This window comes from Limanda limanda, chromosome 11 (assembly GCF_963576545.1).
Source record: "Limanda limanda chromosome 11, fLimLim1.1, whole genome shotgun sequence".
Classification (NCBI taxonomy): Eukaryota; Metazoa; Chordata; class Actinopteri; order Pleuronectiformes; family Pleuronectidae; genus Limanda; species Limanda limanda.
This window is the reverse complement of record NC_083646.1, coordinates 4,921,991-4,945,280: the sequence shown is the minus strand read 5'-3', so window position 1 is coordinate 4,945,280 and position 23,290 is coordinate 4,921,991. Positions and strand designations below refer to the sequence as shown.

Here is a 23,290-nt window from a genome sequence, read left to right as displayed (position 1 = left end):
CCTGCAAATACATAACCAAAACACACGGACACCTGCAAATTTACAATCAAAATACATAAACACCTGCAAATACAAACGTAAAATACGAAAACATGCAAATACTTAATAGTTTTAAGCACAGTTTTGACCAAACAGCTGCAAAGTAGGTTAACGTCTGTCACAGTCAAATGAAAAGGGAAAAGAAAAGACAACAAGATTTGCAATTGTTCTTTCCTCTGCTTCTCCCAAACAGAACAAGACAGATTTGTGGTATTAGTCTTCAGAGTCATTATTTGGCATCTCCATACATCTTAAAAACTCATTGTGAACTGGCACAAACACAAAATAAACATCTGTCTCTCACGTTGGCAGCGACGGTTCATTTTCTGCCAGAGAAGTGTCGTTAATCCCTCCTGCAGGACGCGTCTGGCTGAGCTGAGATTCATCATCCCCATCACACTCATTTAGAGGGATTCTGAGAAACAGTGTTTGATTTCCACCTAATGATCGATGACAGAACACAAACAGCTGACGTCACGCCACCGTTAAAGCAGCTGCCCCACGTTTCAGACGTGAGGGGATTTTTATAATTGTGTTTATTTACACAATTTATTGAAATCTGTGACTTAGGAATGCTCTTGAATCTTGGAATTTGGCTGCACAGATTTCTTAAATGAGATGGGAGTAGATCCCAGACGTCTGCTGTGTATGAACATCAACATAAAACCTATAAGACATGTTTTGGGGTTAATGTACAAAATATACCTAGTGATCAATAATTGTATTTAATATCAATATAATATAATAGGCTGAGCGATGACTACCCTTGTATCATCAGAAAGGAATCCTGCACATTTCGGTAACTGATTGGTGTAGATCCCTAAAAAACTCTGGATCTAGTGAATCTAAATGTAGTTTCACGAGAGGACTGTTTTTACTGGGTGCCATCCTATAATAGCAGTAATAATAGTAATACCTGAATTTCCCTCATTAGGGATAGATAAGGGATTATCATATCGTATTTCATCTGATCATATCTTATCGTATCAAATCTAATCTTATTGTATATTATCTTACTGGATAGCATCATATCGAGTCTACTCTTATCTTATCGACTATAGTATCGTATCGTATCGTATCATACCTTATTTTATCCTATCTTCATTTATTTTTATAAGTATATTTTGGGGCTTTTATTGCATCGTATCTTATTTTATCTTATATTATCCAATCTTATCTCATCCAATCAAATCGTATCTTATCTTGACATATCTTATGTATTGTATGGTATCTTTGTTATTTTATCGTACCTCCTCTTCTCAAACCTTCTCTTACATTTTGCCCGTTGCACAAACAGATCAAAAACTCACACTGCTTATGAGGTGAAACTTTTTTTTTATTATTCCTGTTACATATTAGGTGCGTCAATGCAGAGAATACATGTACAAACGTAATTTCTCCAAAAATACATCAAAGTGAACTTGGACTTGACTACCAATAAGAAAAAAAGAAGACTATACCTCTCCACCAAAATAAAAGTCTGTTCCTCAATGCTTGGACGTCCTTTAACTCCTCCCGTTTAGTTTAAAACTAATCTGGCTGAGTTCCACGTTGAGCACAACCTATAACAAGCACTTGACAGGTATAGACATACCATAGAAAACACACAGATACATTCATCACCATCGCCTGGAAAGGTTCCGATCTTCCTGATAAACTACTGTCAAACAGTCACTGAGGAGGATGACGAGAATTGGTGTTGGCCTGAAACGTACGCGTCAGCACTGGAGAGAACTCAGGAGGAAGGATTGTGTTCAAATCAAATCTGAGAGGTCTGCATTGGTCTGATTAACCATATAAATACTGCACTTGCCTTTTTTTTTTTAAACTAAACCAATAACACAACCTTTCTTCGAGGTTAAAACTGACAAATGTGTATGTGGTGTAAAGTTTTATCGAACAGATCACTGAAATAAACCTCTGTATAAAATATAAACTCTGAAACTCGCACCACAGTTTTTTCTAGAATCATGTAACAAAGATCAAATCCAGCCTCAGCGCTCCGGCTCGCCTGTGAAAAGAAAGAACGCATCCGACAACAGGAACCATGATCCGTCTGGCCCTGTTTTCATGTTGTACCTTCAAAATAAGAGACACTGGGTTTAAGGAAGTCGGGCCTGTCAGCGTCTTCTTCACCTGAACCCAAGGATTGAACTTCCCTGCGACAGGAAACCGAACAGCAGCAGCAGCAGCAGAGTGGCTGCACCTTCAAAAAAACACGCATCCTTTCAAAATAAAAGGCCCTTTCTGATGGCGTTTCACCAAACGTATAAAGTAAATTTTCTCTTTTGTCGTTTGTTTGGAATGTACAGTTTGATCACAGTCCAGTTCTCGTTTAAAAACTCGGCTCAACGTGATGGCGGGTCGACGTTCACCCAACGGGTTGTGTCTGTTTAAAGGAGACATATCGTGCTCATACTCAGGGTCGTGAGTTTAACTTGAGAGAAAGTTTACACGCTCTAATGTTCCCGACAACACTTTCCCTCAAACTGTTTCCCTGCTCGTTGTGACATCACAAAGCCCAGGAAGTACGGAGCAGTGTTTTCTAAACTGACAAAAAGCATCGTATGTCTCCTTTAACTGACGGAGAGACGTCCTCTTGCTCCGGGGGAAAATGGCCTCGTTCACGAGTCGTCCGATTGGCCGATTGGCAGGAACTCAACCCATATAGGCACTAAGCAACCACGTGAAAAAAAAAAAAAAATGAAGTTGTTCCATCATAGCAATATAGTGTGAATATATAATTCTATCTATAAAACAAAAGCCGTCTGGTGGCTCCTATTTCTAATACGTATAATAGTCTAGATGTAAATTATGTATGACAAAATCTAACTCAGCAAATAAGTAACCTGGTAATAACGTGTATACAATCTTTTACTAACATACTGCGATGAGAAGAAAGATGAAAAACCCTCCAGAGAATTTGTGGAGATAAATCGTGAGGAGATGAAAGTGAAATCCCATAAACCTCCGCGTTCACAGTGTCCTTGAGCAAGGCATCGACGAGTCAGGACTGGCAGCGCTGCTCCGTCTCTTCCTGGACAATAAAACGTTTCTGCTTCTTCTCCGTCACAGTGTTTCTGTGACGAAGGATCATTTATCACTCCTCATTTTCTCCTGAACTCCTCGTGAACCCGAACCTTCAGCTGATGGAGGCGATGCAGTTGCTGATGAGACGTTTCTAAAGTGAAGGATGATGGGAGTTTGGCTACTGGTTGTTTATCTTCGATATCCCTGGGATACCGATATATTAGCTGCCATGCTTCGGTCTAAAATTATAAATGATTTGTTACCTTTGAAAATGTTTATTTTCAAATACCCATGAGTCCTAATTTGGTGAAGTGAGTCAAATTATTTATATATTTAGATTTCCAGACTATAATTGGACTCAAATTGGTTGAAAAAGTGAAATTTTGTTTGATGTCTTAGATGCAAATAAGCTTTCTTCCCACAGTAGAATTTAAAACGAATATAATCCTCATGATCCTGTACCTCTACACTTTTGGTTCCTTTACAAATTAAAAGAAAACTTTTAACACTTTAGAGGCAGTGGTAGAATGATCTGTTTTCAACATTTGGACATTTAATTCCTGTCTCCATGTTGTTAGAGAGCAAATAAGCATATTTCTCAAAATATATCAAATTGGCAGCATGTTTTATTTTAGTGTGTTTGTTGTTTTAGTTGTGGGAACTAATCCTATAATTTAGCAAATAAAAAAAAGCAGTAATCTCACAAATCCTCTGGAGGTTTGACTATTTCCCCTCATCGCTGTAAAACATGATAAATGCAAAGGCATATTCCAAAGTTAACAGTACAAATATCAGAGAAACACTAGCAAAGAGGGACATTAATACCGAGTAGTGAGGTTATAATGATGCCGAGCAGAGGTGATGCTGTGAGAGCAACCTGGATTCTTTGCGACGTGTTGTGAGTTTTTCTTTTTTTTCGTCCTTTCTGTTTTGTGTGTACTTGAAACACAGGAGTCCAGTGGCAGCCGCAGAACCGTCCTTCTGTTTCCTGTTTCCTGTTTCCTGTTTGCTCTCAGTACAAACTCACGTTGTCCCACTCCACCAGGTACTGAACCTTCCCGTCCGGCGTCACGCGCCTCGCCAAGATCCTCACCGCCTCCCCTCCACCCCAGCTCCTGGCCACTGTCCCGCCTCCTCCGACTCCCACCAGCCCTCCTCCTCCTGCTCCGCCGCCACCTCCACCCCCTCCGCCTCCTCCTCCACCTCCTCCACCTCCTCCACCTACGCCACCGCCTCCGCCCATGTCGGCCTGGTAAGGAGCCAGATCTCTCATGATGAGGGGCTCCAGCGGCTTCTGCCCCGGCTGGTGCTGGTGTTGGTGGTGGTTGTTGTTGTGTTGGTTGTTGTGATGGTGCTGGTGGAGGTGGTGGTGGTTATGGCTACCGTTGGAATTGAGAGGGTATGGGAAGCAGGGTGGTGGTAACCGGCAGGTGTCCTCCATGCTGGGAAAAGAGACGGACAGGCACTGATTCATCTCAGTCAAGCTCAGCATCTCAGTCAATCGGACTTCTAAATTATAGATACAAAAAAAGATTATAGTGGATTGGACAACGTAAAGTTAAATGAATACACCACATGAGAAAAGGATGATAAATTCTGACAATAAGAAATGGACCAAATATACTTAATACACAGTAAACTTAATTATCAGTTAGCTGTGCAACAGAAGCTTTTAGTTTTGGGTCATTTTTTACGTTTAGCTGCCACAATTTCAGACTTTTAGCTCAGTCTCATCTTTGTCTTTCTCTTAAAAACATACTGTATCATCACAAGTCACCAAAACACCAAACAGAAGATGGACAAAAAGTGAAAAGCTTTGTGAAGACCCAACTATTTCCCTCAGCAGCAGGTGGAAACCACAGATAAAGATGGACGACACTTTCTCCCACTGTCCAGGAATAAAACCAAAATATCACGGATATGAAGGCGGCCATCGTTGCACAATTTGGAGCCTGAGTCTGAGCTGCTAATTAAAACAAAACCTATAGAAAAATCAAAAGTGTCATAAGAACTAACTAAAATCACCAAGAACCATCTCCGAGAAAAATGTATTTGGCGACATTTTAGTTTGGTCCATGTCCCATCCACTAACATGGAGGAGGCAGGATTTATGGCCTATTCTGCAGCCAACCACTAGATGTCGATTCAAAAACTCTGGCTTCACTTTTAGGGAGCCGCCATGTCGTCCATCTTCAAACCAGACGATGGTGGAAACCAAAAACAGAGCAAAAAGGAGAGTGAACGACCAATTTGTCAGGTTAATTTGAAGGAAATTAAATCAAATAATTCAAAATGAAGTAATCCAGTTACTTCAAAACTGAAAAAGATGTTTAAAAGCCTTTTTAATAATAACTATTTCAAATTGTAAATCCAAAATCACTTCACAATCACTATCTTTCAAACCAGACGATGGTGGAAACCAAAAACAGAGCAAAAAGGAGAGTGAACGACCAATTTGTCAGGTAAATTTTAAGGAAATTAAATCAAATAATTCAAAATGAAGTAATCCAGTTACTTCAAAACTGAAAAAAAGCTTTAAAAGCCTTTTTAATAATAACTATTTCAAATTGTAAATCCAAAATCACTTCACAATCACTATCTTTCAAACCAGACGATAGTGGAAACCAAAAACAGAGCAAAAAGGAGAGTGAACGAGCAATTTGTCAGGTTAATTTTAAGGAAATTAAATCAAATAATTCAAAATGAAGTAATCCAGTTACTTCAAAACTGAAAAAGTTGTTTAAAAGCCTTTTTAATAATAACTATTTCAAATTGTAAATCCAATATCACTTCACAATCACTATCTTTCAAACCAGACGATGGTGGAAACCAAAAACAGAGCAAAAAGGAGAGTGAACGAGCAATTTGTCAGGTAAATTTTAAGGAATTTAAATCAAATAATTCAAAATGAAGTAATCCAGTTACTTCAAAACTGAAAAAAAGCTTTAAAAGCCTTTTTAATAATAACTATTTCAAATTGTAAATCCAATATTACTTCACAATCACTATCTTTCTGTAGCCCAGTGCTCAGCCTGGTATGTTCCTCTACACATGTCGAGCAGAGTTGTGGGAAATAAGGACGACCAGTGATTAAAAACCTGTTGTAGTGATGGAGGCTCCTGGAGAGTCCCGTGTTCCCACTGTAGGTGGAGTGGTAGCGGCCGTACATCCGTTTGGGAGGAGAGCTGAGGACCAGACGCACAGAGTCAACAACCGTTTCTACGGATTCAATCGAAACTTTATTTTCATCCAGATCCAAACTTCTGTCTGAAACTTTAACTTCTAGGCTTCTGAAAATACCAGTTTTTATTGTAAATAATTTCTACCAAGTAAATAATAACAGTTGAATTGAAAAGCTCAATTTGAGCATTTTAACATTTGTACATTTGCACCAGACTGTTACTTTTTTTACTACTGTATTATCCCGCCTATAGTGTATTCATATTTATATATATTTGTTTATTTATCCTGCTCATAGTGTATTCATCGTTCTTGTATCATACAATTCCTCTTAATACTGTAATATTCCATATATATTTCTTACTGTACAGATCTTATTTATTTACATTTTCACTTAAATATGCACAATACTCTGCACTTTTACTGCCTTTTTTGCACTTCTGGTTAGATGCTAAACTGCATTTCGTTGTATAAGTACTTGTACTGTGCAATGACAATAAAGTTGAATCTAATCTAATCTAATCTAATCTAATCAAATGGAAAAACTAATTTATCTGCATCAAGTTTTTTCCCAACACAGGAAACAGGGACTGCTCCTTGTTTCATCACAAGCTATCCTGATGGTTTCCTGTAATTAGGGCTGGGCAAGTTAATTGTTTAATCGAGTTTACTCAAGTGATGAGTTAACTCGATTAATTATTTTATCTCGCATTAACTCAGGTTTGATTATTTATTGTTTTATTGTGAAAGTCAGGCTTTTATTTTGTGAAAGTCTGTTGCTGACTGCTGCAGAACAGGAAAAAAGAAAATAATTGGCGGATAAACAATCGAGTTAACTCATCACTTGAGTTAACTCGATTAAAACGAGTTAACTTGCCCAGCACTACCTGTAATATATCGTAAAGTTTCCTCGTGCATTAATCATGTTTATCTGTCATGGTCGGAAAAAATGGAGACTCTTCAGTCGGTTGTTTGCTCAAGGGTCGGCGGCGGCGCACTTGAACAAACAGCAGCTGACCCATTAACTCTTATCACACTGGTCGATACCGAGCGCCACAGACACCAACACGGGCTCGACTGCTCCTCACCTCAGGTTGAGCTCCTCCTCGGACTTCCTGGAGTTGTAGAGGTTGGCCTCTCCCATGTAACCATGACAACATGGCAGCAGCTCAATGGGGTTGGCAGCGACCGGAGGTGGACAGGCCTGAGCACAGGAGGCAAACACAGAGAGAGCAGCTTGTGTATCGACGCCAACATCATCACGGGAGTCAATCGAGCGCTGATACCTCGGAGCTCACCGGTGCACGGAGTTAATCAAGCACACGGAACCGTAAACACATTTACATACAGGCAAAGAAAACCAGAGTGAAATGTGATTCTTCTTTTCTTCTGGTTTATTAAATGTAAGAGTGTTAATTGAATGCTGCTGTCGGGGCGGGAAACAGAAATGAGGAGACGTACCAATCGATCAAACACTAACGGGAGAGGCGGTGGACTAGTGGCAGAAACTTAGACTATGGGCAGAAAAGGTCTCTGGTTCGTCTCTGGTTCGACTCCACAGAGAAACAACAAAAAGACAAACCTGGATTGATCTGTCCAAAAATCCAAGAGGATTCTCCCTACCCTGTCTAGTGCCCCTGAGCAAGGCACCTTACTCCCCCAACATCTGCTCCCCGGGCGCCGTACATGGCTGCCCACTGCTCTGTGTGTCCTGCACCAGATGGGTTAAAAGCAGAGGTTCAATTTCCCTCCTTGCATGAGTGTGCTTGTGCATGTCTGTGCATGTGTTTGGGAAAAATAAATGTATCTCTTAATCTAATCGATGGATGTGAGTCACATGATCCCGAGGGTCCGACACATCACCTGACACGACCCCACGAGAAGCACAAGCAGCTAAATGCTTTTTGCCGGACTTTGCCGACCCGACATCACACTCTGGGTCCCTCATTGTCGTTCTCTCCTCCGGAAAATACTGCTCACAGATTATTATTCCCCGGCCTCCGTCCTTGTGCCTGTGCCTTTAACTGGAGGTGCTCTGTCAATGCTGCGCTGTCAAGGTGCCAGCGCCACCTGGCCAAACTGTAATCGACTGCAAAGTGCATTTGGAAGTGATCCCAGACTACGCATATCAGCATTCCTTCCCATCTCACTTACACCCCCCCCCCCCAACACCCCACCTCTTCTACAACAAACCTGCTCCTCCAAGAAGGACGGAGATTAGCATCGATCAGGGGGTTGGGGGCACGATGCGATGTGCCGGAGTGAGGACGAGTTCTCTCTCTCTCTCTCTCTCTCTCTCGCTCTCTCTCTCTCTCTCTCTCTCTCTCTCCGGAGCGTATTGTTCCAGGATTACAGTACGTGCACACACACAGGGATCAGAGTGATGTGTGGGAGGATGCCGCACAATGAGCGTGGTTAGAAGGACGCCGTGTAAAAATAGTGTCTGCACCACACGTGTGATGTTGCCTGTTTGCAGCGTGATCCTCCGAGGGGGGGGTTGGGGGGGGGGATTGGGTTTGATGATCGTGATAAACGGCGCCCGCCCGACGTGCAGATGTTGATGAAATACACGGGCGTTTGAATTATGTATTTGAACCGAGCTAAACACCTCTACTCTCTCTCTCTCTCTGCCCGAACCATGAGAGCATCAGCAGGCGTTCAAGAGAGAGAGAGAGAGAGAGAGAGAGAGAGAGAGAGAGAGAGAGAGAGAGAGAGAGAGAGAGAGAGAGATTTTGTTAAGAACACAAACGCAGACGGATCTCGACTGCGGAATGAGCCTTCATCACGGCAGCTGACTGACAGGTTATCAGGATCACACAGAGCTGTTTACCTGTCTGCATGAAAAGAGAAAAAAAGAACCAAGAGAGGGAGAGAATATAATCACAGAGGTTTTGTGGCCCAGACACCCCCCCCACGCCCCCCACCACCCCACCTTCCCCACCCCTGATGCCCTGAGCTGGAGACAGAGGCACTGACCTGTGTCTCCATGATGCGACGCTTTGATTTACGGGACTCGGGCCCCCCCACTCTCCTCTGGCAGGGCAGTGACAGCGGGCTGGAGGGGAACAACAACACACATAAATTAACACAGGAACACACACACAGTCGGTCCCAAAGTGCCAGGTTCAGTTTATGAGCGTGTCTCCTGCGAAGGTCCAACACGAGGAGACCAGGGCGGTGGGACGAGAGACTCTTTGGGTGTGATTAGGGTTGCAAAATTCTGGGAATATTCAAAGTTGGAACCTTTCCATGGGAATTAACGGGAATTAACAGGAAATGTTGAGGGTAATTTATACTAACTGTATTTACCTTGTCATATACAGACATAAATATAAACATTTTGTTTTGTCCTAGGCTGATTTGAGCCCTGAGGAAACTTTGGGCACTTGACTATATGCTTCTGCATCGTTGTGTCATTCTTAACATAGGTCTTTGCACAGTATTTGCAAATGAACACAGCCTTTCCTTCTACATTGGATGGGGTGAAATGTCTCCACACATGAGAGAGTGCACATGGCATTGTTCTGTAGAATAAGATGAGAAAAAAGTTTGTAAAAAAAACACTAATGCAATGTCAGAGATATAAATAGTTAGCCAAACATTTGGAATCGTCTGTAAACATATTTTACAATTGATGGATAAATGAATGGAAATAGGCTAGATGAACAGATGAACAATCCTCAATCAGCATGCTAATATATTTTCCCCAGTAATATCATGGAAACTTACCTGACTAGTCCTGCACACTACAGCAGGCCTCAGTAGCCCTGCTGTAGAGTGAAGGATGCTGGGAGTTATCTGTGCATGTGATGGAAGAATGCACAGTGGAGGGAAAATAGAGTTTTGATTGTTGTTTTTATTGCTCAGCGTTTAATTTGCGTATTTATTTTTTTTCAAAATTCCCAAAATTCCCGAGCTAAACTTCCCATGGAAAGTTTTTCGGAAATTTACCGGAAACTTTCCGCCCCTTTGCAACCCTAATTGTGATGGAGACAAATCGTCAAACTGAACTGGTGAAAAGGAAAAAAGTCAAACATGAAACACTCGGTTCCCTGTCCGTGGAAACTCGCAGCTCGTCTTTTCTGACTTATTCATGAAAGTGGGATTTAAGGGGTCTGGAATCCCCCTAGAGGCCGAAGTGTCTCCGCTGCGTGGAGTACACAACATACATAAATTCATCATTACGCTATAATTAGAGCGGTACCCGCAGCAGGAAATTAAATAAACAGTATATTTGTCTTGAGGGCGAGCGAGAGACAATGGAGTCATTTAAAACTCCTACAGGCGGTAAACTGCTCTTCAGCACCGCTTCATCATGAGAGGACAGAGTCACTGTGGTCTGAGGGCGACTCTTAAGAAAAGCTAAGGTGGCTTCTAATGGGAAACGTTTTTTAATTAGAATTTTACCATTAAATTTAGATATTTCATATACAATTCTCTGCAGGATCACAGACATTAGAGTTCATAAAGTCCCACAGCACATTAAGTGACATGTGTACAAATACGGTCATTGAGTGAAGAGTATATTTGTCTTGAGGATGATGGAAAGGAAAGATAATGAAGTGAATACATTGAAATGTCATATCGACAGAAAGTGTTTAATAAACTCTTTTAATGTTAATTCTACTTATTAATGCTGAGATTTTAAATATTACAAATGTTGACAAGTTTTACCTTTTTCTTCTTGTACTTTGCTGTAGTTTGTGTTCTAAGAAACTTCTTATTCTCTGCTCATAAAGTATTTACAGTTTAAAGGACACGGACATTTGGGTTTTTTTCTTATGAGGTTTAAGTACAAATCTTGTAAAGGGGCCTCATGTATCTTTATAAACTTATTACCAGTTATTTTAAACTAATCTAACCCTGTGCTGCTTTCAGACTCTTTCAACCTGCTCTGCTCCCAGTCGACCACGAACAACAAATTCTGCGACCGCACAACAAATTCACTGAGGTGTAACTTTATTTAACTGTGCAATGCTCATTTTCTGTCTTTGCAGTCCAGTCCACGCTGTATATATTCTGTTTACACTGTGTATATCATTGCTATCTTTTTATTTCCTCATGTTTATATATAGGTTAACTTGCAAATTGTGTCAGGAGATTATGTTTTCATTGCCGTCTGTCTGTCTGTCTGTCTGCAATATTACTCAAATATGCGATTTTCATACGTCCATGACTGAAGATAGATCAGGACAAATTAAGTTTTGTGTTGGTTCATGCAGGATGTGAATCAGCTGCTTGTAGTTCAATCTGTCTCACACCAATCACAATGGAGGAAGTCTATTTAAATATCATTTAAATATCCATTTCGTTTTTAAAAACCTGCATATACCTGCTAGTTGCGATGTATAAAAGGTAGAACTGTGATTTAATAATAACGAGAGTGTTGGTTTAACATCGTGAGACGGGCCACTGGTCTCGGCCTTCAAGTTTATTTATGTATCTTGTTTCTCTACCGTCCTCTTTGCTGCTGTGACACTTCCTCTGATGTGAGACTAATACGGGATTAATCCTTATCTTAAAAACCTGAATTCACCTCCACTCAACCATTCTCTCTCTCTCTCTCTCTCACTGTGTCACTGGTCACTGGAAACCTGCGACTGAGACGAGCAAAGGACGATAAGCGACTGAAAATAGGTGTAAATTGTTTTCATAAGAGCTCCCACCTCCAGCTCCAGCTCCACCTCCACCTCCACCCACACATCCACCCACTCACCTCTCCACTGCAAATTATTTCATTATAATTCCGTCTGAAGTGCCAAGAATTATTCAAACTGAAAAGTGTGACAATGAAATGTGCAAACTGCAGAACATGTGTATGCACATGTGCACACACACACAAACACACACACACACACACACTTACAGACGTACACATGTAAGCAGACGAGGGAATTAAAAACTCTTTTCAGAGGAATATTTAGACACAGATACTTCTGCTGGCAAATGAAAATTGCAAGTTCTTTGATTCCTGAGTTAATTGTTCATGCATAATAAGTCTGAGCCCTGTGGGAGTCCCAGGGCTCGACTGGAGATAAGAGCTGAAAGCAGAGACTCTGTCCTTACTCTGACCTTCTGCGGTGTGTGATGTTGATCGGTGGCTCCGTGATGAGAGGAGACGAATCGGAGGTCAGCGGAGGCGGAGCTCGGACCTGGAGCCCAAAAAGACACTTCTTCTTCTTGATCTCCTTTCCGGAGACAAACCTGAGGAGACATCAGAGACACAGCACGTGAAGAAGAACAAGAAGAAGAAGCAGCAACGAGACTGGTCTGGTTTTAAAGTTGTGTAAGAAACTGCAGTTTTTCTCCAAATGAAAAAGTAGCTTAAAGTACATTTTAGTGTATAATATATATGTTTTCACCCCCTGTCAACAAGATTACACAAAATCAATAGAAAGACACTTAGTGGAAGGATGCGTTGTGGGTCTAGGAACTAGGAATATAAAGTGTTTCAAACTTTTTATAATATAAATAAATATAACTTGTGAATCTCTATGAAAAGGGAGACAGGTTTTTATTAGTGAGTAATTCGGTGCAGATCCGAATAAAAATCTAACAATTATTTAATCGTGGTTACACAATGGCCTCGGCGGAAGTTGGCACTCTTGAGTTTTACATTTGGCAGGACTACACAAAAAAAACAACTGGACGGATTATCACGAAACTTGGTGGAAACTCTGATGGATCAGGCAAGAAAGATCCAGGAATTTTAATTTGTCACTTCCTTTTATTAATTACGAGAATGGGGTTGTTTAACTTTTTGACATTTTCACTGATTTCCCCACAGAACAAATCAATCTTTCATATTTAGAGAAGTGATCTCAGTGAGTTTGGTGCAGACTTTGCCGGGAGAAATTAGCAGTTTTGTAACTTTACCCATTATTAACAACTCAAAGCAATCAGGCCTCCGGGCTGGTTATCATGATGAAATACCTTTGACATTTGTCCTTTACACAAAAGTCACATTTCATCAGGCGTAATCGCTTATTTCAAAACCTGCGTGTCCGACATTAGGCTTTGAGGAGCCGCCTGTATTCACGGGAGCGCCGCTCCTCAATCCAGCCGTGTGTGGCGGCTGTTTATTCCTCTCATCGTATGCGTGGACTCACCTGTCCTTGTGGGAGTTCAGCGCGTTGAGGAGATTGTGACAGCGGTCCTGCTTCGGCGTGTCGGAGAGCTGCAGGACAGATGGGAATGGGGGGCGGGCGGGGAAAGAGAGAAATCAGAGCTGTGTTTGCACAGCGAACAGCCATCAGACGAAAGAGCTCCAGTGCATACAATCACTTTTCTTCCACGGCCCCTGACAGAAATAGCGTTCAGATGGGAAACCTGCTTGGCTGGAAGACGTGTCATGTGAAGTCAGGGCAGACGATGCCTTTTCAAACGGGCTCAGAGCAGAAACGCTCAGATGTACGTGTCCTGGAAATGTTGCTGCCCCCCCCCCCCCCCCCCTGATGTCACCTCTAAACTTATCGTCCTGTTTGTTCTCTGTGGAACAACTTCAGACTCGGAACCAGATGGTTTCTCGGCCTCATCGCTGGGGTTTGAAGATGTGTCCAAATTATCATTTTTTGCAAATACTGGTCATGATGTCCCAGATCAGCGATTCTCAACCAGGGGAAATTTCTTTTAACCCTTTATTATCGTGGGAGAAGCTCATAATGGTGGATAATAAAACTTAATGAGCAGATCTTTATATAATGTATTTATCTGAGAACCCGAGCTGGAGACATCTACTGGGTTAGGTTGTTAGTTCTGAGCAGGATTACGCAAAAACTACTGGATGGATTTCCACAGAACATAGTGAAAGGATGCTCAAGGGTCAGGGAAGACCCAGTCACATTGTGGTCTGAATCCAGGTCAGAGGGCGGATCCAGGTTCTAGTTTATCCCAAACCAGCTCTACAAAGTTTAACCTGGATTTTGACCTGCTCTTATCTCCTTCTCTTCTTCTAATTATCTTTTTTCTGGATCCAAAAAGTTTCTTCCACAATCTTTTAAAAGTCCTGATCCTGATGATTATATTGAGCTGATGAGCCAAAGGATTACATAACTTTATTATGTGTGAAACTTATACTAACGTTTTACTGATATCACCCCTCTAACATGACACGTAGTCTAAAATTCAATCTTTATTTTCGAAATATTACATATTTTCTCCCTTTAAGTGGAACTAGAACTTCACCATAGAAAAGGTAATGGCTTCATAAATGAAATATTGGTAAAACTATTGGATAAACAGTTGGAACAGCCAACTCAGACTCATCAAACATGGTTGAAATATTCAAACTTAAGCTAATGAGTTATTCCCCTTTGAGCTAATGTAGAGGTCACACTGTTATTTAACATTACATTTTACTTTAACAGTGGTTAATAGGCTTTATGTCTCAAATGCATGAAGGCTGGCGGCATTGCACACGATTGCATCATGGAGCTTAAACGGGGAAATATCAATACCGCGCCCAGGAGCAACGAGTCCCAGTTCTCGTTGGTGAAGGACAGGATTTCATGGTCAAAATCAAAGTATTTCCTCTTGCAGCACAGCGAGAGATGGTAGAGCACTAAGTGAGCCAAGTCCACCCTGCATTCAGAGAGAGAGAGAGAGAGAGAGGTGAGAAGTTAGATCCTAAGAAGCAGGTAAAATACAGAAATATCAGAATATTTCCTCATTCCAACGATCGGCTTTGCGTTAACGAGAAATCATTGTTTCCTTATCCAGAGCAAAGTAACTAACTAAAGCTCTTCTCAGACACGACCTGCGGGTAAAGAGTTGGGCACAGACTTTACTCAGACTCCTGAATGCAGCTTCTCTATCTCAGTAACTAAAAAGATTGTTAAATTACATATTTCACATCGAGCAATATCAGTCTTTGTAGTAACGTTGTGGTTCAAAAGTTCCATTTCTTGAGTTTTGGACCAAACTACACATGTAAATATACTGAAAATGGTGTTAAACTCTAAATAAGACCTGATAACGTTAGTGTTAAAAGAGTGATTGTGGTTATAATGTCGGAGTCTGTGTAACTGACCAGGTCATGGGAAGTCTCTGGATGGTCTCTGGTCCCTTTGTGCACACAGAGCACTGGAACTGATAGAACCTGAAACAGGAACAGTGGATGTCTTTAAGCGGGATTACACAAAAACTACTGATCCTATTTCCTTGTAACATCGATGTACTTGTGTGTACTTTGACCGAGACGTCTCACACAAGCTCATCAACGGAAAACACGGTACAACTGCTTGGAGCGGCCAAAAAGGAAGAAAGCACCTAGAGGGTAACTCTGCTCGTTTCACTGTCAAAGTCCATTGCTGCTCACTTACACTGCAGTTGTGTTTCCATTGTGTGTGGCTTTTGCGATTGTGTTTTCCGTCAATGTGCTTGTGTGAGAACTTCGGTTTGTGGATCTGGACAAAGGAGCTGATCCAAGAATCTTTTATCACTTTCTTTAACATTGTGAAAAGAGGGAAGTTTCTTCTTTATATTTTCACCATTTTCCCGCAGAGTTAGTCCTGGATCATGATGACAGAAATCAGCCATATTCACAGGACTGATATCTGAGGTTTACGCTCTATTAAATATTACTCTATAGTTTTTCTTTCCTTTTCAGAGAAGCCCTCAAAGTTCTTCTTCCGTTTCACTTCCCTTGACGAATCCGTACATGTCTCTTGTTTCTGTATAAATATACAGAATATACATAAATCAGCCTGCCTGAGAGTGAAGGGACAGGTCTATCTGATGGTAGAACGCTCTGTGGTGGGGTGGGCGACCCTGAGCCCCCCCGAGCGCCCGTCCTCCTGAACGCCCGTGCTGGCAGAAGGTCGTTGGGAGAGATGAAGTGCAGACTGGGTTATGGCGGCCGTACGTGTTTACTATTCCAACTGTGAACTGCGTCTTCACTCTTCCTCCGTCACATGCTCGGCAGATGTTGCACTCGTCCGCGGCCTCGCTCTCCCCGACTGTCAATCCAGATCTAATCCCCCCCCCACCCCCCCACTCTCCTCCTCCTCCTCCTCCTCCTCAGACAGGTTCGGCAATAACACAGTGTCAGCGTGGGTGTAAATCCCAGTCAGCTAACGCAGATGGTTAATGACAATAATAACTTAATGGATGGATACGTTTTATGACACGCACGAGATGCCGCCCCATCTCTGCCACCGGCACCTCGCACACCCCCCCCCCCCCCAACCCAACCCCCCCCAACCCCGGCGTCGCATCAGAAACTTGGGAGAGAGGCGACACGTCTGCTCCGATCTTGTCCTTGAAAGACGAGTCAGCGAGTGCATTAACACGAGCACTAATCATTGAGTCTTAAAGGAATTAAAGCAGATAACTGACAAGGGGGATGGGGGGGGGGGGGGGGTGTCATGTACACGTCTTCCACTGATTATCTTGATCAGAGTGAGTTTTTACCACTGAGATCATTCGTCTACAGAGAAAATGTCGTCCTCAATTATTGGCATATTCCTAAAGCAAAAAATAACAAACACTGAGTGGCTTTTAAATGTTGTTTTTCTCTGTTTATATCAGATTGTATCATTCATTAAAAAACCCAAACCCAATATTAGATCCTGATATTACTGGCTGCGTTTCTACTGACACGTACAAATGGAGAGAGGAGTGAAAATTGCTCCACAGACTGATTTCCTATGTTTTCTCTCTAAATGTTTTCATGTTCATTTAAATTGAATTCTCTTGTGAGGAAAGTGATTCACTTCAACAGGCAAAGGTTTCACTGGCTGTTCCCGAAGATTTACATAATTTATCTGTCTAAGTGTTTTTTTTAAATTAAAACAGGAAACAAGATTTTTCGAAACGAGGAATCATGAAATTGAAATAAATATAAACATACTTTTTAATCCTATGCAGAAGGATCCATTTGATTTTATCTTATCTTATCTTATCTTATTTTATCTTAATACATCTGAGGTTGTAGTGACACAGTCAGAGTCTTTACTAGTGATCAACAGAAGCCTAGCCACCTGTACAATTACAATAATTGTTATATATAATAATCTATAGTCTCAGACTCCATTTGTGTATTGTTTGGTTTGGTTGTGAACACGATTACACAAAAACCACTCAACAGATTACTATGATACTTGATGGGAAGATGGGAAATGATCCAAGAAAAAACTCATCACATTTTGGTGCGAATCGGGAACAAAAGAGAAGATCCAGGAAGTTTTCGTCATTTTCTTAAACATTGTGAAATAAACTGTTTCTTTTTCTTTTATGTTTTCACCAATTTCCTACAGAATAACTCATGAACCTAAATGAATCTAATCAGGCATATTAAGGGAGCTGATATCTGTGAGTTTGTGTAATTTGCTAGTTGTAGTTGTATTTATGTAACTCCAACCAGACCTTTACGTTTATTATAATGACTGAATGACAGAATTATAATCGTGAATATAAAGAAGGGCAGTTTTCCCAGTGCTGCTGGATCACGCACCTGTCTCCATACAGTAATGGCTTGGTGAGACACTGGGTGCAGGCCTCGTGGAACCACTGACCACAGCCTCCACACTGCAGCATCTTCAGGTTCCACCTGCGATTCAACGAGAACAACAACAGGAACACTTAGAACAGATGAATGAAAGAATGCGTCCAACATCTGTCACCCGACAACTCTGCGTTTATGAAGAACTCAGGACGGCTGAGATGAGTCTACAGGTGTGAACTCCCACAAGGAACGACGACTCATACAGATGTGGCAGATGGGAGTTTGTTTGATTCTGCGTTAGACTCCAGATGTTTGTGGACATAAGTAGAAGACATGCAAAGGAGTAAAGTATGAAAAACAGCAAATGCTTTTAAAAAGACAATTTGATGCACTTTTTCTTTTTGACTGACATCTCTCCTGACAGGATCTGGATTGATTCAGCTCACACATCATTCCAGGAAAAGTCAAAACAAACTCTAAGAAATCCCACTAATGCCGCCCGACACACGTCTGATTCGCCGCATGCAATTCACACATAATCCAAACGATGACATTGACACAGATGAGATCAAAAGTTCCAGGAGAAAAATAAACGTCTCCCGGGGGAAAAAGGAGGCGACATTGGAACTGAAAGTGGCGTCTGCAGCGTCACTCGGTGTCACGCTGCAGTTACAATGACTGTAACTGCTAGTTGACTTTGCCATAGTATTTTATTGACAAATTGTTTTATACCTTGTATTACTGTGTATATATATGTGCATATTTATTTCATTCCTATTTATTCAATGTATTAACTTTTAATGTATCAACTTTTTTATTGTACCCTCGGCACCATTGAAAATGAGGGTCTTATCCCTCAATGTGTCTTCCGAGGCTTAAATAAATATTCAATCAATATTCAATCAACTCACTCTCCAGGTCCGGCACAGTAGCAGTAACACTGCTGCTGATTGGTCAGGTGCTGCGGGTCCCAGTCCAGAGACGACAGCTGGTACGGGAGGCGGAGCTTCATGAACTGCATGAGCCGGGCGAAGCGTCCTCGCTTCAGGGCCCCGCCCCTCTGAAAACACACAACGTTAGAGCCCATAAGTGACGGGTCTCCATCAAATCAGCGTCCTCTCAAATCCGCGTCCTAAGACAGATCGCAGAAGAAACCATTCGTCTGGTTTCCTTGTAGGTCAGCGGTGAGAGACAGTGGCCGAGGCAGCAGACGTCTGGACAACCAGAGACGGACGATGAGCGATTGACAATTAACCGGAGTCTCGTCTCAAATCTACAGAACTGGAGCACGTGTGATTGATTGACTTTAAATGTACTTCTATCAACTATTGACTGTTCACGATTCCTCGGGACACAATGTGGAACATCCGAAACTCCGAGTCAATACCGAGGGAATCAGTGGCTCAGATAAACCCATTACCAACACCGTGGTGACAGCAACGCTTGATATACATTCGACTGGATTCCTCCAACACTACACACTGAATGTTTATTTTATTCTTCCTGCTCCCCAGAGTGTGAGACGGAGAGATTCGCGGTCTGACCTTGGTTGCGACTGCAAAGACACATTGCCGACAGATCCACGAGTCGCTGTCAGCTTCCGGTTCGATGGCTGGCGTGTGGCACTCTGGATGATAACCTGTAATGGGAGGAGGAGGCAGAGCGTTTAATTCGTGTTTGCCACACAGACAGGCTGAGTGACAATAATGGCTCCACGGTTTCCTACTAGTGCTCTGCTGGGGTTGTTTCAGCAACATGCAAAAATACTTAACTCTACTTTTTTACATCCCGGGAGCTGGGGAAGTAAGTTTGTCTGCTTTATTTATTTTTTTCCTCTCCTCAAAAACAAAGTGACGGCAGCTGTGGTTATTCTGCCATTTCCTGCTCTGTGCATCCTGGAGCCGAGCGGGTTCTGCAAAACTTCTGCCATCTTGCACATCGGGATATTTAATTTCATCATGATTCAGGCTGTTACTGTTAAACCACCACCCCCCCCTATCTCCCTCCTCACTCAGAAACACGTCTGGCTTATTATCGTGCAGAATGGCACATGAGAAACCAGAGAGCAGGTTTTAAAACACCTGCTTGAAGACGGAAAACATCTCAATGCTCACTTTGAATGCAAGTTTGTGGCATTAACTCGTCTTATGTCCAACAGTTACACTTATTAATGTGGAATGAGGCTCATTCTTAATTAGATTATTAGTTTTTTTGTGATCAGACAGAAGTTATTATCCACAAACATGCAGAAGTGTTTAAAAACATATCTGCACATGATCTTCAAATCTGTAACAAAACCCGAGTAAAATCACCTCAAAGTCAAAAACACCACAAACAAACTTCCACCGCCTCCTCATTCGTTTTCTAGTCAGGATCCAGGTGCAACAACTCGTATCCATCATTTATGAAATGTGGTTTTCTTGTGTTGGTTGTTTTCTTTTTTTTTTTTTACACTTATTTACCACGCCATGTCAAATCCTCAAGGTCAGAGCAGGAGCGGGTGGAGAGAGCCACCGCCTGACAGCGCGTGATGAGGCGTGCTTCCTTACCGTGGCGACATTTAAGACAATTTATGAGCGGTTCTTTAAGAGGCGGCGCGTCACAGATACAGCAAACTTCTTCCACTCCAGCGGCAACTGAGGCAGAAAGAGAGAGAGAGAGAGGGGACGACAGAGGGAGAGAGAGAGAGAGCTGTCAACAGGATTAATTTATGTATATTGATTCACATCCTTGCCACCTCATTGATTTCAGTGTCTCCTGCACCCTTTCCGATTTCACTTCATCTGATGGGCAGATAGTCAGCGTGGTCCTAACAAGCGTCCAACTTCCTGCTTGATGTCAGGTGGAGTGGGAGGGCGCCATTTCCCCCGAGGAGTCATTAGTCTAATAAATTCATGAATAGACTCTAATACACCAATTACACCTGAGCTTGGCCCCCTTTGTTATCTCCTCCCAGACGACAAATCGCAGATCCTGGGATGAAAGGTGCGACGTAGAGTTAAAAGTTTGAAGCTCATCAGCCGGAGGAATCTGGGGGAAAAAAAGAGTTTCTGCAGCTTCCACGGGTAAAGTTTCCTCTTCGGGTGTGAGTTCAGCGATTCGGAGAAACCTCGAGCCAGAAGCATTATTTAACAACAGGCAACACAAAGTGCTCCCAACAGGAAGCTATTTACTCTTCTGGCTGACGGGAGAGGGAGAGCAGGGGAGGAAGGAGAAGGAGAGAGTTCCACTTACACGAGTGAATGTCCTTTCTCAGCACCCAGAACTCGGAGTTGTCCTCAAATCTCACCAGGCAGCATTGCTTGACGCCGTCGACCTGCGGGAGAGATAGCGGGCGAGCGAGAGGAGGATTGACAAAAGTAAATGGAAGTGGCTTTCGAATCCAGGTGAACACACACAAAGTCTCTTTCTGTCACACACACCCACACACTCGCGTATAATATGCACTTACTCTTTTTACATTGCCGAGGTACAGTAGTCCATCACTCCATCGAGCCAACACATCATCTCCTTCACTTACTCCCCCCATCCTGAGGAGAGAGACAGAGAGAGGGAGAGAGGGAGAGAGAGAGAGAGGGAGAAAGCGGCGCTCATGTGAAATGGAAATCCGATTTATTCGATGAATACTTTTGCTGCCGCTGCTGACAGAGCGGGTTTATGGCCCCGGCGTTCGGCTCTCAGACACACGGGCTTCGGAGCAAAGGGGTTAAAATCTCAACCGCCTCCTCCTCCCTCTCCTCCCTCTCCTCTCCTCCTCCTCCTCCTCCTCCTTTCAGACCATAGCGACAGCCTGTTTCCACCGCTGTAAAAGATGAGAGTGAGTACACAACCGGGAGAGCAAGACAAATGATTATTGCACACATGAAACACACACACACACACACACACATGGCGCTCTGCTGCAATACAGTTGGACTGAATGAACCCAGATGAGTGAGCAGCGACTTGAAGCTTCTCTCGGGCACTTTGCTGGTTATTCTCCTCATCTCACAACATCTTTAAAAAAACTTGATTAGCCGCATGGAGACGAGCGAGCGGAGCAGCATCAGCATCATCTCTCTCTCTCTCTCTCTCTCTCTCTCTCTGCACAGCTGAGCATTTGTTCCAGTACATGCACTCTCAAGACACAGACAGACAGACGCAGGATGCAGAACAGTGCACGTGCAGCAGCTCTTTTGTGAGAAGCAGGTATATGAGAATGTGCAGGTGGGGGGGGGGGGGGGGGGTGAGGGGGGTGGGGGGGTGAAGGGTATACCTGTCAAGTGGTGGAGAACTCCTATCCGATCCCCGGGCCAGGCTGGACATGCGATGCCCTCATCTGTGTGTGTCTGTGTGTGTGTGTGTGTGTGTGTGTGTGTCTGTGTGTGTGTGTGTGTCAGTCAAGCCGTCAGCGAGGAGGAGGAGGAGGAGGAGGAGGAGGAGGAGGAGGAGGAGGAGGAGGAGGAGGAGGAAGAGGAGGAGGAGGAGGAGGAGGTAAAGGGGGTAAAGGCGACTGACTGTCCGTCCGTCTCTCAGCCTAGTTGGTCCGTCTCTCCTCCGCGCTGCTGCTGTTCCGTCATGTCCCCCCGTCTCTCTTATGGCTCTTACACCCCCCCCCCCACCACTCTCACACCCCCCTTCACCGCCCCCCCCCCCTCCTAACCAGCAGCACCCCCCGCCTCCCCGCCGACACCTAGGCTATTAAAGCGGGTTTGTCAGCGCAGCAGCATCAAGCCGCCAGAGACGCCATCATCCCTCTCTCTCTCTCTCTCTCTCTCTCTCTCTCTCTCTCTCTCTCTCTCTCTCTCTCTCTCTCTCTCTCTCTCTCTCTCTCTCTCCCCCCTCTCTCCCACCCCTCTCCCTCTCGCCTCTCGACTTGTTGTGACGCAGACATAAAACACGGAGATAGAGAGAGGGCGGGAGATAGTGATGGAGGTGCTGGATGGAGGGGAGGAGGAGCTGACCCTAAATCGCGGTGACAAGGTGGGATTGTGATGTCTGGGCAGCGGGAGGACAGAGGAGGACAGAGGGGGGGGGAGGGGGGTGGAGAGATGGATGGATGGATGGATGGATGGATGGATGGATCGGAGAGGAGGAGGATGGATGGATGGATGGTGCTCGAGGAGCCGGTGGGAGCAGCGCGCTCGCGGCTTCCGGGGGCCAATTAAGTGACCAATTAGTGAGTTTAGCCGCCTCGTTAATTGGTCTGTGTAACGAGAGGGAGCAGCGGAGTTTAGAGGGAAACCCAGGGGGGGGGGGGGGGGAGTTCTATAAGTGAGACGCCTGAGCAAACAGTGGTTTCAACCTGCCTTTATCAGGAGAGGGGGGGGGGGGGGGGGGGCAGGTGTTGCACACAGACGTCCTGCATGAGATCTAATACTGTCTGTGGTCCTTGTATCGTTGATTAGTGCACATGTATAGATCTAGAAATAAAAGAGACTATCGCAAGATCACTCTGTGTTTACAATAAAATGAACACCTTTGTTCTATTCTTGTTCTAAACTAACGCCACGTTTCTCTTTAAATCAGATTCAAAGCAGATATGCAGATTCAAAGTAGAGATGCAGATTCAAAGTAGAGATGCAGATTCAAAGATGCAGATTCAACACCATAGAGAAT

At 43.3% G+C, this 23,290-nt stretch overlaps 1 protein-coding gene across 1 annotated transcript in view; it reads right to left on the bottom strand.

The window, feature by feature from the left end:
• Positions 1 to 4,081: 4,081 nt before the first annotated feature.
• phf1 (PHD finger protein 1) overlaps positions 4,082 to 23,290 on the bottom strand; it is a 19,610-nt gene continuing 401 nt past the window's right edge. Inside the window, exons 2-16 of the mRNA XM_061081999.1 lie at positions 21,144 to 21,222; positions 20,927 to 21,008; positions 20,242 to 20,328; positions 19,237 to 19,331; positions 18,604 to 18,752; positions 17,702 to 17,797; positions 15,278 to 15,346; positions 14,706 to 14,829; positions 13,359 to 13,426; positions 12,322 to 12,453; positions 9,226 to 9,304; positions 7,338 to 7,453; positions 6,168 to 6,254; positions 4,252 to 4,511; positions 4,082 to 4,200 (exon numbers count right to left, since the gene is read on the bottom strand). Of these exons, the coding sequence (XP_060937982.1) occupies positions 4,082 to 4,200; positions 4,252 to 4,511; positions 6,168 to 6,254; positions 7,338 to 7,453; positions 9,226 to 9,304; positions 12,322 to 12,453; positions 13,359 to 13,426; positions 14,706 to 14,829; positions 15,278 to 15,346; positions 17,702 to 17,797; positions 18,604 to 18,752; positions 19,237 to 19,331; positions 20,242 to 20,328; positions 20,927 to 21,008; positions 21,144 to 21,221 (1,641 nt within the window). The 5' untranslated portion in view covers position 21,222. The remainder of the gene's footprint in view (positions 4,201 to 4,251; positions 4,512 to 6,167; positions 6,255 to 7,337; positions 7,454 to 9,225; positions 9,305 to 12,321; positions 12,454 to 13,358; positions 13,427 to 14,705; positions 14,830 to 15,277; positions 15,347 to 17,701; positions 17,798 to 18,603; positions 18,753 to 19,236; positions 19,332 to 20,241; positions 20,329 to 20,926; positions 21,009 to 21,143; positions 21,223 to 23,290) is intronic.